Here is a 13567-nt window from a genome sequence, read left to right on the forward strand (position 1 = left end):
GTGGAGAGATAAGATCACAGTTTGGCCAGTCTGAAGTTCAATAGGTTTTGCCACCTTTGTTACAAGTATCTTTTAAAGATTCTAAAAGCTAACAGCTCACTTGATCTCTAGTCATCTGTGTCTTGGCTGTATTGACTTATCTAAGTGACAATATTGTTTCTCTCAGTGTAATGTTATTTTCTTGAGGGATATCAAGAAAGAGTGATTACAGAAGGAGAGAGCTGTAAATTACATACACAATCCCACATTGTATATGCAAAGCAAATTTACCCTCAGAACGATTAAAACATTTAAGTAATTAAACTGATTTGATATAAATGCTGCCTACACTAGTCATTATATATATGTATCATCAAATCAGAGAGGAAAATAACCACAACCCATGGCCAAGAAACAAAAAAATAAGTTGTATCTGCCATTTTGAGAGACTATGTAGGGTTGTCAATTTATATTAGTGAAACAAGACTTTTTGGAAATTCTATGTGAGCTGACTACTGTGGTAAAAAATCTGAAAAATGCTGTTACAAAGAAGTAGAGGGTTTAAAACATGTTTCTTCTTTTCACATTATACTGAGATTCAGTTTGTCTTCTCTCCACTGGTTACCTTCAGGCCCTTTCTGTTTCTGCTCCACCTCCTTGCGGTATTCCTCCAGCTCCTGGTCGGTGAGTTTGGTGAAGGGGTTGGGACCCTGCTTGCTGACGATAACCTTGGGCTGGTACTCCTTTTCGATGATGGCCTTGGACGCGGTCACTAGCTCCCCCTTCAGGAGACACAGAAGGAAGGCAGAAAGAGATGAGACATCACTGCAAGGTAGACAACAAGTTACTGCAGGTTAAACATGGAAGGATTTAATATATTTAAAAGCTAGTCGCAGTGTCTATTGCTTGCAGAAAATCTCATATAGTTAAAAAAACATGAACAGGCAGTTTACACACATAGCTAATTATGCAGCATGAGCAGAAGTGTCAGCCACAGATGAATAAATGTATCTTCAGGCCATTTCAAAATTCAGGAAGCACGCGTTATGTTAAATAACAGTTTACTTTAATTATATTAGGAAAGAGCAGCATTTTTCCTTTTTCATTCCATACATTAAAACTGCTACACAAAAGCAGAGCACTGACAGATGTGAGAAAGCCAACAGTACATCACCAGGCACACAATAGCCAAGGTGAATCAAAATAAAGCTTGACTGCAGTAAACTAACAGTCAGCAATAGCTGTGTTCTTCCACTTACTCTTTCAAAGACTTTTTTTTTAAATTCTGAACAATGCATGCAGCAAACACCAGCATCACTGGATCTAACACCTGCCCTCTTCACTGCCCACTTCAACTTGCAACAATGCGTTTTGAAACAATGGTGAATGGTGAATCTCTCCTGCAGACAAACTCATTATATAAATCTTTCACCTCAAGGACCCTAGGTGGCACTAACATTAAATTCAGGCTCTAGGGTGCATAAACATGTAGGAAATACAACTATAGGTCACAATAAGGAGGAAAAAAAATGGCCTCACTCTAGCACTGCTATTTACTTCATCTATACAGGCCCAGACATAGTGCCTATCTGCAGGCTCAGAGAAATGACTGGCGGATGATGTGAAGTATAGGTGAATAGTATTTGTGACTGGAGCAGTAAGTACCTTTCTAATTGATTTAGCAGGACTATAGGACCCCTCGGACACATCGAGGCCATCAATAGTGTCTGTACAGTCAGACAGAGGGGCGTCCTGCAATGGTAAACCCAGTGAGGGGCACAACCCAGCTCTTAAAAACACTAGCACATTCAAAACAAGCAGTCCGTCAGGCAGGCATGAATGTGTGTAGACATTCAGGAACACACCACCTTCCACACACACACAAAGGTGGAAAGAGTACTAGGATATCTCACTCAAATACAAATAGTATGAGTTAAGTAATACTCGGGAGATGTGAGGCCTGCTTCTCAAGCCAATTTCTTAACATGATTATAACTATTTCAATAAGAATACACACTTAAAAAAGCAAGTAAGTCCTGATTATAAAAAAAAACAACAAGAACTGCAGGCGTACCTGTAAATCGGCTTTATTAAAAAAAAAAAAAAGGTAAACTGTGTAAGATCTTGGTAAAAGCAGGGTTAATTGTGATTGTTGTTGATTTACTTTCCACCTCTGCATACACACATACACAAACATCGTGCATGCACTGAGAGATGGTTCTGGAAAGAGATGTGGGGATGTGAAAAGCATTGCAGTGATGCAAAAGCGAAGATCATGCGTTGTAAAGACAAACTATCCACACAGGGGGTGCTATACACTGTGTGGTTCATACAATCTGAGTCTTTACAAAACAAAAGCACATCAAGGACTCCTTTGGTCTTACTACTGACATGCTGGGTCAAGTTTTAGGTACCCATAGGTACCCCAAAAATTGGTTAACAGATATCTGTTTTAATTTGCTGAAGTCCTGCTCAATGTGGTTAAATGTCCAGGAAGCTTAATAAGTGGCAAAATTGAGCTAAGCAAAGGGAGGGCAAACCATGCAAACTGAACTCAAAGTTAAAACTTTGAAGCAGTAAAACATGACTATGTTAGACTATAGTGGGGATTTAGTTAAACATTGCAAAAGACCAAAATGACCAGCCTGCAAGTGCTGAGATAAAAGTCTCAACTCTGAACTACTGTAAAGAGAAGGCAAAAAAAAACACGAAGAAATGAAGAAAATATAATGAATATGGACATAACCTGAGCTGGCAGGTTTGGAGAGTAGAGTGAGGTTACCTCTCCCAAAACACTACTCACCTGCCAGATTGACAATCTCTGTGGTCAAAGAATAATGTGTCAGTTACAAAGTCACCCTGTGCTCTGGGACACAACGTGGAGGACATGTTTTGCTGTCTGTTATTATTAGTGGTGAAGTTACTTTTGATGTCAGATCAGATTATGATGAATAGGTTTTGCTTGCAACCAATTTCTTTCATTAAAACTTAGTGTCCAGGAACAACTTCACGCACAATATTCACACTTTGCAGCATTCTGGTTTAAGGGGGGACTCCAGACCTGGACAGAATATATATTATGATTATTTATTTTTATTTTTTTTAATTTAAATGTATTTAAAATGAATAAAATAGACCAAACTTAAGTGTTTCATAGTATGAGACACATATTCATCTCCAGGTCAGGATAGCTGTGGAAGCAGCAAGGTTTTTGTGTGTTAAGTTCGCACACTGACCTGGTTAAAGGAACGTTCCACCATGGTGCCAGCACACAGAACCTGAGACTGGGGCCCTGCTGTCTTTATGTCCTGCAGGTTCTGCTCCCGGATCTACAAAAAAAATAAACTTTTATGTCATAAAAGAAGGATAAACGTGCATCAGGAGCTTTAAATTGTCCTTGTCTCACAGAAGTAAAAGGCAGTAAAAGCAAAAATATTTGATACCTTATTCCTCATTTCCAGGACGTCTTTAGGGTTGGTGTTCATTGGGATGAACTGATTGGCTACAGCAGCCTGGCGGAGTCCGTCTTCTTTTGTCCACTGTAAACACCACATAAAGTGTTAAAAAAACAACTAAAACCAAATATGCTGAATGTCATGAAAAGCCAAACATAAAAAATAGATTTAGACAAAATACTATGCAGGCTTCACAATACAAAGAGTCATGCTGAACTGAAAAGGACAAAGTTGGATGGCTGTAAAAAGGCTTGAATGTAAAAAGTGAACCAATGATGATGAGGCACATTTAGGAAAATAAGTCTAAGAATCATTTATACTTTTATAAATTTAGTTGGGGACTGTTCAATATCATTACCTATATCACCTCTACTTATCCGATGATATTAGTATTTCCTCCAGTAATGAGGGTTGATATCATCTAACTCTAGCATGTTTGATTTGTGCAGGGAGGTTAAACACCAACCGCAACAGGGACTCAATTGATCTAAATGGAGAGTATCAGGGCTGTCCTGATATATGTTACATGATACATGATACATGTTTTGCTATACCAAAAAAACTCTTGCAAAGAGCTGAAATATTATTAAAATGTATAGGTTATGCACCTATTTCTGCACAAAATAGCTAGCTGTGGTATTTCTGCAATAGATTTTTTTTTACATTCATCCATAAGTGTTGAAGCTAAAACACTAGAAACTCCCAGATGAACCTGCACAAGGCTGCTGGAAGTAAGAAGTGAAATCACAGTTGACCTTGTGAATGTTAAACAACAGAAACAAATGTTTAAAATGTGTGCTTTTACATACTGTCTGCTATCTCTTAGTACATTTTTGTACAAAGGAGCTGCATAATGTATTCATGAGCAAGAGTTAATGTATTTTAATAAGTACAACCTGACAGGTTCTAGGGGCACACAGAAAGAAGATATTGTGTTTTAAAATCCATCACATGGGTATACGTCATTTTTGGTTTAATACTTAATATTGAGATGATCAGTGCTCAGTCAGAAAATGATGGAAAGACCTTGTGCATGACAACAGGATAAGATGCAGCAACTAAAGCTAACAGTGTATTTATACTACCTAAATCCATTTGTCATCATCATTGATGTACCATTAGAATCAAAAACAAACCGAAGGGGCACACTGGAGATCAACTGAAAACATCACAGAATGAGAAAAAAAGTGGCAGGGGTAAGGGAGGGAGAAGTGAGGGTGGTGGCAACAGGTGAAGGAGAGTGAAGGGATGGCTGGGTGGGTGACTGAGATGATGAGTCTGGCTTACGAAGCGAGAGTGGCAGTGAGGGGGTGAGCTGGCATCACCAAAGTCATTTCCCAGGCTGATACACAACAACAAGGACGACAGAGATGAGAGAAAAACACACCCGAGGACACTCGCCCACGTTGGGACAGAAAAAGCCATTGTCACAACGCTACAGACTAAGACAAGAGTGTATCGTTCCTATAGAGGATGAAACCCTTTATTGTATTGTTAACTGCTATTTTCCTCTTAATCTGAAACAAATACCCCCATTTACTTTTCAGTGTTTTACTTAAACCTGGTAATGCTCAGCATGATTGAAGGAAAAAAAAGTTTGTACCCATTTCTTGCACCAAACTGAATGAGCAGCGGGTGAATATATACACATCAAATCTTCAGCTTTCATGCAAAATATTTTGTTTAACCAATTTAAACTAGGCATGTAAGTCGCAGTGGAAAGCGTATGCTCATGACTTCATTCCTGTTTAATTTAAGCTTGGCTGGTTAGCTGCATAAAACAGGGGCTAGATGAGGAAGGGTTTTCTGGATGGAAGTAGCTGGGTTGGGTTGGTTGAGTATGAGATGAACATGTAAACACGATATACTCACTGAGAAAGAGTCTCACAACACAACATTTCCTACTTTCCCAACAGGAGATAATTGATTTAAAAGTCAGATCAAATTCCATGTTTTGTTTTGTTTTCTGTTTTTTTTTTTCTTCAAACAAATCCACTCATGCAGGCCTTGAGGTGTTCAAAACAATTTGAACAACCAGAAACTAGAAAGAGTAAAAATAATAGAGGAAACAGAGACATACAACTGGGAGCAGTTGAAAGTGTTTGAAAGAAATAAGAATTAGAAAAGCAGGCTGCATAACTCTTTTGCCAAGGAAATTTTGCTTAGCTGTTTTTCTTATCAAATGTCTATAATGTATCTGGCATTTTTCTGGATTCTCAGTCAGAGACATGCCACCTCTGTCATTAACAGGCAAGGAAATCTTATTAATACCCTTTGTGAGCAAACACACACTTCAAAGGTTTTAACTGATATAGCCTCAAATATCACTGCACTTGCTTTATCCTCTTCACTTATTCATGTTTGAGCAACTAAGCTAACTTCAAGATGCAAAGACAAAACTAAGAACGTGTGCTACTTCGGGGCGGTGAGCGACAGAGTGTTTAGCAGCGACGTCACCGGGTCTTTCCACATTCACCTTGCCCACTTGGGGACTCATGCCACACCCCTGCTGCTCGCTCCTCTGGGGAAAACATCAACACCAACAATGCATTTCACTACTACACATGCAGTGGGGCATGCTGTAGGCAGCTGGCCTGGCATTATGAAGCATTAGGAGACCAGAAGGGAAAAAGAGCAAAGAGCGTCAATAAATAATCACAGCTGTGCTATGAATACAATTAACAGAGCAGAGTTAACTGCATTTGGAAGGTGGGTTAATAGGACATCTGAAATTACACTGCAAGTGAGCCTAAAAAAGCCTAAAAGTAGTGAAAAGCGGGATTATACTAACTTCCATTTTTTGCCTAGCAGTTATATGAAACGGCTCAATAAAAGACCATCAGAGCTTTATAGTTTACTTCTATTCCAAACTGTCTCCAGAACCTCAGGATGCCGACCACCTACCCATTTTCCACCAACAAGGTAGCTGTAAAATCTATACTATGAACAATAAGGTAGGCACAGACCAAGCAGTTGGTTATACAGCTTGGCACGCAGACACCAGACGAGAGAGACTGCAGCAAGGGTTTGACGTGATCGTGTGTTATGTTCGTCCACACCTTAGGCTTCGACTTGGGGCTGCTGCCGTCGGGCCCATCCTCGCAGGGCTCGTCGGGCCGGCCGCCGGCATTGAGCCAGCGGGTCTTGTCACGCTGGCCGCGCTGGAAGCTGTGTTTCAGCGGGGAGCGAGCACCTGAGTCACTGTCCTCGCCGTACGAGTAACCACCGTGGGCTGAGGAAGCGATCTCCACGTCACTGTACTTTTTAGCTTTGTCTCGCAATGACGGGCAGCGGTAAGGGTAGCCCGTCCTGTAGCCCTGGGAAACAGGAAGACAAACAACAACAGGGATTGGCAAGTGGTTGTTTAAAGCTACATGTACATACTATGACTATGTTTTGAAAGAGGAAATATCAAATTTTACTTCTTACAGAACATTTAATTGGATTAATTGTTAGTGTCAAGTTATTAAACAGGAGAGATCATAATACACTCCCATTCCCCTAAAAAGTTTAAAGTCTTCGTCCTCACCAAGTTGTCGAGCATTCTCATGAGAGCCTCAAACTCCTGCTCCCCGACTTGCCACTTGGGGTATGTGGAGGACCCGTCGCCGGCTGGCTCCGGGACCCGTGAACGTGCCTTGTATTTCCCCGGGTCCAGCATCACCAGATTATCTGGCCCTCCAGCGCTGGCCAGTGTTCGCACCTGAAAGAAAGTGGGGTGGGGGGGTGTACAGACAGACAAACCACAGACAGGATCCAGAATAAAGAAGGAAAATAAAATGTGGACATGAGGACATACACAAACATCGAACGTAACACATAAATACAGACATCAACATGAAGAAGAAAGATGAACATATATAAAAATGTGGAGAGACAAGGGACAAAGACAATTGTTATGAAAAATGCAGACAAACATATGGTTCCAAATATAACAACCCAAATGAAAATACACAGTTCTATTTTAAACACAATGATAATCTTTAAGAATATTTGACTGAAATAACTCCATGCACTACTGGCTATTGCCAAATGATATTTCAGGAAGTGTCCTGTATAGAGCTCACTGTGTGTCCTACCTGGATCTCACAGGCGGTGACCAAATTGTGGATGTAATAGAAAGCTTCTTCCACTGTTTCACCAACGGACACCAAGCCATGGTTCCTTAGGATGAGCACCTGGGACAGAGGAAAAATAAAAACTTAGCAAAGAACAACCAAGGACATTCTCATTTCTCCTATGTGCTTTACAAGTTATAAAATTAGTTTTTTTAACAGCTTTTATAATAAAACTCTGCTGTTACCTTGCTGTTAGGCCCCAGGTTCCTCTGTATGAGAGTACTTTCTTCCTCATCCACCAGAATGCCGTGGTAGTCGTGGTAGGCCACCTCACCTAGGGACAGTGCCTCGGGTGAGATGGGCAACAGACCACATTTCATGGCTGACACCTGCAACCAAACAAACAGAACAGAACATATCACATAAGCGTATAATATGCAGATGTCTGTGTTTGTATTCTGTATGATGACTTTGTATACACTGCCCCCTTACCGCAGCACCCGCGGGTGTGTGTACATGTACGATACACTTAACATCAGGTCGTGCAGCGTAGATGGCAGAGTGGAGTGTGAAGCCGGCCTGGTTCACCCCGAGATTGGTGCTGCCCCGGTCCACTATCTCACCTTGAAGGTTTATCTTCACCTGAACAGCAGGGCAGATAACAAGGGCTTACTCAAAGCAAATATAAGTTTGATGACTTTAGCTATAAAATCTCTGACAACATGCAGTTTATTGTCAAGTAAAGTAAGTAAAGTTCCAAGGTATTTTATCACATGAGAAGTGCGCTAATCTAAAGAGAAATAAAAACAATTGCGTCATTCACTGATGTAACAGTAGGAAGAAAACATAAGTAAAGACATGCAGTTCTAATCTGCACAGATTCTCACCAGACTGGAGGCGGTGACTTCACTGTACAGGAGGCCAAAAGGGACAATGAGGAAGCGCTCCTGGTCTGAGTTCACCCTGACCTAAAAGACCAGAGGACAGTCACGTTAGATTACAGTTTTACATGGCAATTGGCTCTAATTGAATTGAACCAATTGATTAATCAAAGGCTGTTGGCCATCACAAAAGCATTTTCTGAAAGCCCATAAAGAGTGAATGAGGAATTCATGAAATATAATGATTTGTCAATTTGTCATGCTTTTTTTCTGGTTTAATGATGCCATTACTGTTCACTTAATTCACACGAAAACACCAAAGCAAACCCTCTTATAATATACTGTAAACTTCCGAATTAGATCATCTACACACATAACATTGCACGTTATATAATTATTGGGTGACGTAAACAGGAAGTATAATGTTGCCATGGAGTCCGTTTTGGACCACAATTTGAGCTCCATTTTTTTAGCCTATACTTGTTTTCATTTTGGCAAACTGCCACTATTAAAAGTGTGCTGAATTAGCTATTTCCAGTTCCTGTTTGGAATGTACCCGTGGATGTACAGACAGCCATCACTGGGTAACTTTGATAGTGAAGGAAACATAAAAATGTGATGTTATGGAGTTCTAAGGACCATCTTTTTTCTATGAATCAGATTTAAAGATGTTTATTCAGAGAGGTCAATGGAAAGTGAAAGTCTTTCTGAATCAAAAAAAATTTATGCATCATGTCTGATAATTGGGTGCTAAGGGTTTTAAAACAGCCTCCATGAGCTGAGAGTCACATGACTGGTGCTGCTCCATCTACTGTGTTGGTCAAAATCCAATAACTAACTTCCAGTTGTTTTTACACAGCTGTTTTCAATCACCTGTCCCTTTCAGCTCATGCAGTATCTTGGCTTCCCTCTGCACTCCGTCTGACAAATTCAGTCAACATGGTAGTAGTATTATTAGTAGTATTATAAAGTTTGAAGCCCATCTTACTGTGAGGTGGTTGTAGATGAGCTCCGACCAGCCGAACAAGTCTGCGAGCCGATAAAAGGCAGCCAGCTTGCAGCGAAGCAGCTTCTCGCCTTTGTCGTAGGAAATGGAGTCTGAGCCACGCAGATCATTCACTGGAGTCACCATGCCCAAACCTGAGAGGGAGAGACGGGGTCAGACAGGAAGACACGGATTGCTTACAATAATAATAGCGAGGAGAAAGAGACACTACGAGGGCAAAACAATTAGAATCCAGTGCCCTGTGCATAAAAAGTAAGACCCATTCCTTATTCCTTGCTAGCAGGAAAGAAAAAAGTCTCACTTACAGATAATTAGACCGAGTCTGCCTACTGAAATCCAACTGCACTCTTTGTCCAAAAATTAACTCTGGCATACGCTGCATTACTCATTGTGAGCACAGACATAGCAGGGCTGGGGTCAGAAAGTCGCACACACTCATTCTCATCTCTGCTTACTCATGTTGAGCGCCGCCATGCCTCCTTGTGGTGCAGCGGGATACATGGAAGGCATGCTGGTGGTCATGAAGTCTGCGATCTGCTGCAGAGCCAACAGGCTAGTGGGCGTCTTTCCCTTCTTCAGCTGATCCTGGATCATTGTCTCCAGCTCATCGCAGAATGCCTGCCGGTCATCCACACAGACAAAAAACACCAAGACATGTAAGAGCAAACACATGGGGACACAATGATCCAAAAAAAAGGAGGAAAGGGCATAAACAGAGAGACACAGAAGTTTATAGAGCCATGGGCAAGTTTAGAACCAACATTCATATTTAGGAAATTAAACATACCGACACTAGGTTTTTGAATATTTTTAAAATTGATTTCAAACTTAAAACTTGCTTAAGACAGGTAATCCACCATGTTAGTTTTTATTACTGTCAGTATGTGATGTTGCTTTTGAGTCTAAACTGTCTTATAAAGCAATAATGTAACCATGACAAAAAGGCTGACACAGTATCTGAAAAGAAAAGTATCTCCACTTAAGTATGCTTAGTATTATACTGAGAGAGGTTTCTATGATCTTGTCCAGCCCATCTCTATCAATGAGGGCCAGTTAAATAGCAGAAACATCTCTCTGTATAATGGTATAATGCAATACAGTTCACCAACAGGGCTGTTGAATTAAACTACATTAGCTTTAACTAGGTGTAGCTAATAAACTGGCAAATTTAGTGTAATTCAACAATGTATGAGGTTGTGACACAGAGAAAGGTCATAAAAAGGTAACAGCTTGACGTCTCTCTCAGTAGTGTCCTAAACTTAATAAAGTAAAAACCTCATATAAGCACCACTCTTTTCAGGGCTTGAATACATTAGTGCTTTTCATACATACAATAGGCCTTTAAACAGTGCTGTTCTCTGGTATTCAGCTGGTCACAGACACACTGTTGATGGAGAATAAACTGGATCCATCATGTGATGTTTGGGAGGCTGCTGCCTGTACACTAAAAGAGCCTATTCACATTTTAAAATAATGGTTTAACAGCATGCATTTATCAACTGTGACCACAGTAATTTGACAGTTAATGTACAGCAAATGTAGTGTTTGCTGCTGAATGTGAATGTCTTAATGATTTAACGTGTCTGCTCCACTGACCGGGCTCTGTAGTATCATGGAGACCCTCTTCCTCTGCTCCATCATGTTGAAGTCCTGCCGCAGGTCGGGTGCCATGTTTCTCTCCCTCTGGTACTCCGGACTGCTCTCATCCACCCGGTCGAAGTACCGCTCCTTGTGGGGGGCTGTGGTGGGAGGGGGGGCCGTCACCACCCCGGCACCTGACTCGCCGTTCATCCTGGGCTGGCCTCCTATAGAGGGAGGGACGGAGAGAACTTTTGAACTTTTTCTTATCAGTGAAAAACAAATAAACACACACAGATGAAACCCTCCGTTTAGGGTGGGTTTAGGGTCTGTGCGAGGTGGGTAGGGTCAGAAAAAGCTTTATGACCATCCTTTCTCAGATGAATGATATGTTCAGGTCCTAGAAGTCAACATTTGGCCTCATTAGTTACAAAAAGTAACTGTTAATGGTAAAAAACGACCGTCTGTGCAGTGGGATGATAATGCTGCTCACCATTGTGCTGTCTCTGATGTACATGGCTTTATGTGAGCTTTTGTGGTGGGTTTTAACATATGTTTATAGTGTTTTGATATGTTTTATGTTCAAGTTATCGTGAGTTCTATATTTCACCTGGCTGCAATTTCCAATTGGGGACAGTAGATTTTATGTTAAAAGTTGCTGATTGGCCATTGCTGGAGTCAATATTTATTGTATTCATGCATTATAAACTACACCATATCAAAATGGTATAAAAAAAAATCTTAATTAGGATTGTCAGGGCCTAATACATACATTAAATAGTACATATATTTGAAGTTTGTCTATTGTCTCTTAAACGGTTTATATAAAATGATAAGGGTCTTTAAATGTAGTAGAAGTTCATATATGTCATCAATTATTAATAATAATAATAAAAAATCCCATATCAGAGAATAAGAGGCTGACAGAGGGACATCACAATTTAAATGAGGAAATGAGCATCAGCAGTCATTAGACCAGAAAGCCAATCACACAGACAACACCCTCCCGTACTTCCTGTCAAGGTCATGTGACCACTCTTCCTACCTCAGAGCATTGCTTATTGATTTCCACAATGTGTTTCCTGGAACCACAACACCACTCAACTGTCAAGGCTGGGAAAAGGAAAGTCAAACAAAAACGGCCAAAAGAATAGCCAAAGGTCTGTTGCCATTCAGCTTGAACAACATTAAAGACATTTCTAATGTATACTGTGGATCTGTATGCTCGGGGATCAATAACCAACATTTAGTTCAAGAGAGACATACACGTGTCCCCTTCAATAAACTACAACAGGGAGGAATAAGACACATAAATAGAACAGAGAGACAGATTTCCTATAGATCCATGTCAATCCAGCTGGCTGGGTGTATGGGAGGGTAAATACCCCCCGCCTGTCTGTCACAGCTCAGACTACTCAAGCACTGACTCCAAAGGACACAGACAGACTTACGAGCACAGGGAAATGTGTGTGTGCAAGCATGCATGGGTAATGGGGGGGTGGTCTGGCAGAAAGTGATGTAGCCCATTAGTCCACATCAATACAAATGTTCAGCCAAAACTACCATGACAACTGCAGAGCAAACCCAAAGCATCCAGTATCACACTGAGAGCTGACAGAGCCCCTCTCTGTTTCTGTCCGCTTTTATTGCTCTTCTGAGATTTTCCACAAGATCAAACCCAACATTTTCACAAAATCTCAGGTCACCTGGTCCAATCAAGAGTTTTTTTGTGTTTGCATGCTGTTTGGCTAATTCTAGGCCGGCAATGTTTTGTCCATTTTCACCTCATGAACATATTAAATGAAGGGAAACTAAATGATCACATAACAACACTGTAGAGAGAGCTGAAGTTAATGAGGTTAAAAGTTTTCAGACTGACTGGAAAAACTGTATCAGATAGACAGGATGTAATATCGTCATTTTATGTCTTTTTAGACTGCGTAGTCCAACTACAGTTGACATGGACCACATAGGGCTGCCCCCATAATAGCCTGTTAACTGTTAGTTGATGTTAAGAGCCTCAGTCGCCCGACTTAGTTAACTTATTAGTCCAACTCCAGTCGGCTCTTTTGACTACATTCTGTTTTCTTTGAAATTATACAATTCTGTCCTGTATAATAAAGCTCTCTCTCTAACGTTATTTATTGAGACAAATATTAACATAAAAAAAAACACACAAATTCTTACGCCTTCCATGTGTGAGGAAACTCCAACCTGTGTCCAGAGAGGAAGTAGGTGGGGTTGAGACCCACGCCTTCGTAACAACATTCACCCCCGATTTCCTAAAAACGAATCCTCTAACATTCTTCCCTTTGCTGTCTCCTCTCTGCTGTTTTCCTTGAATCATAAATGCTGTCTTAAATTGCAGTTACGACAGAAAGGATACGAAAAATATCTCTGCAAACAATCAGCGACGACAACCCAGTTGCTCTGTCGCACTCGTGTGATTAGGACATCGCCAGTTATTGACAGAAGAATAAGGACATCAGCAATTAGCCCTGGTGCCAAATACTCTCATTAGGGAGGGAGGGAGAGAGGGAGAGAGAGAGAGCGAGCCCCTGGCCTGTTATTAATACACATGTATTTCCATGCACTGCAAAAATCAGCTCA

At 40.8% G+C, this 13567-nt stretch overlaps 1 protein-coding gene across 6 annotated transcripts in view; it reads right to left on the reverse strand.

Moving 5' to 3' along the window:
* add1 (adducin 1 (alpha)) overlaps window positions 1-13567 on the reverse strand; it is a 27973-nt gene that overhangs the window by 5515 nt on the left and 8891 nt on the right. For all 6 annotated transcript variants that reach the window (XM_035667554.1, XM_035667559.1, XM_035667556.1 and 3 more), the window contains exons 2-13: window positions 10976-11184; window positions 9835-9997; window positions 9362-9513; window positions 8380-8460; window positions 7985-8134; window positions 7738-7881; window positions 7514-7612; window positions 6964-7137; window positions 6494-6751; window positions 3423-3518; window positions 3216-3308; window positions 605-761 (exon numbers count right to left, since the gene is read on the reverse strand). In XM_035667554.1, coding sequence (XP_035523447.1) covers window positions 605-761; window positions 3216-3308; window positions 3423-3518; window positions 6494-6751; window positions 6964-7137; window positions 7514-7612; window positions 7738-7881; window positions 7985-8134; window positions 8380-8460; window positions 9362-9513; window positions 9835-9997; window positions 10976-11170 — 1762 coding nt within the window. In that variant the 5' untranslated portion in view covers window positions 11171-11184. The remainder of the gene's footprint in view (window positions 1-604; window positions 762-3215; window positions 3309-3422; window positions 3519-6493; window positions 6752-6963; window positions 7138-7513; window positions 7613-7737; window positions 7882-7984; window positions 8135-8379; window positions 8461-9361; window positions 9514-9834; window positions 9998-10975; window positions 11185-13567) is intronic.

This window comes from Morone saxatilis, unplaced genomic scaffold (genome assembly GCF_004916995.1).
Source record: "Morone saxatilis isolate NCDOM2014 unplaced genomic scaffold, NCSU_SB_2.0 Contig21, whole genome shotgun sequence".
Lineage (NCBI taxonomy): Eukaryota > Metazoa > Chordata > Actinopteri > Moronidae > Morone > Morone saxatilis.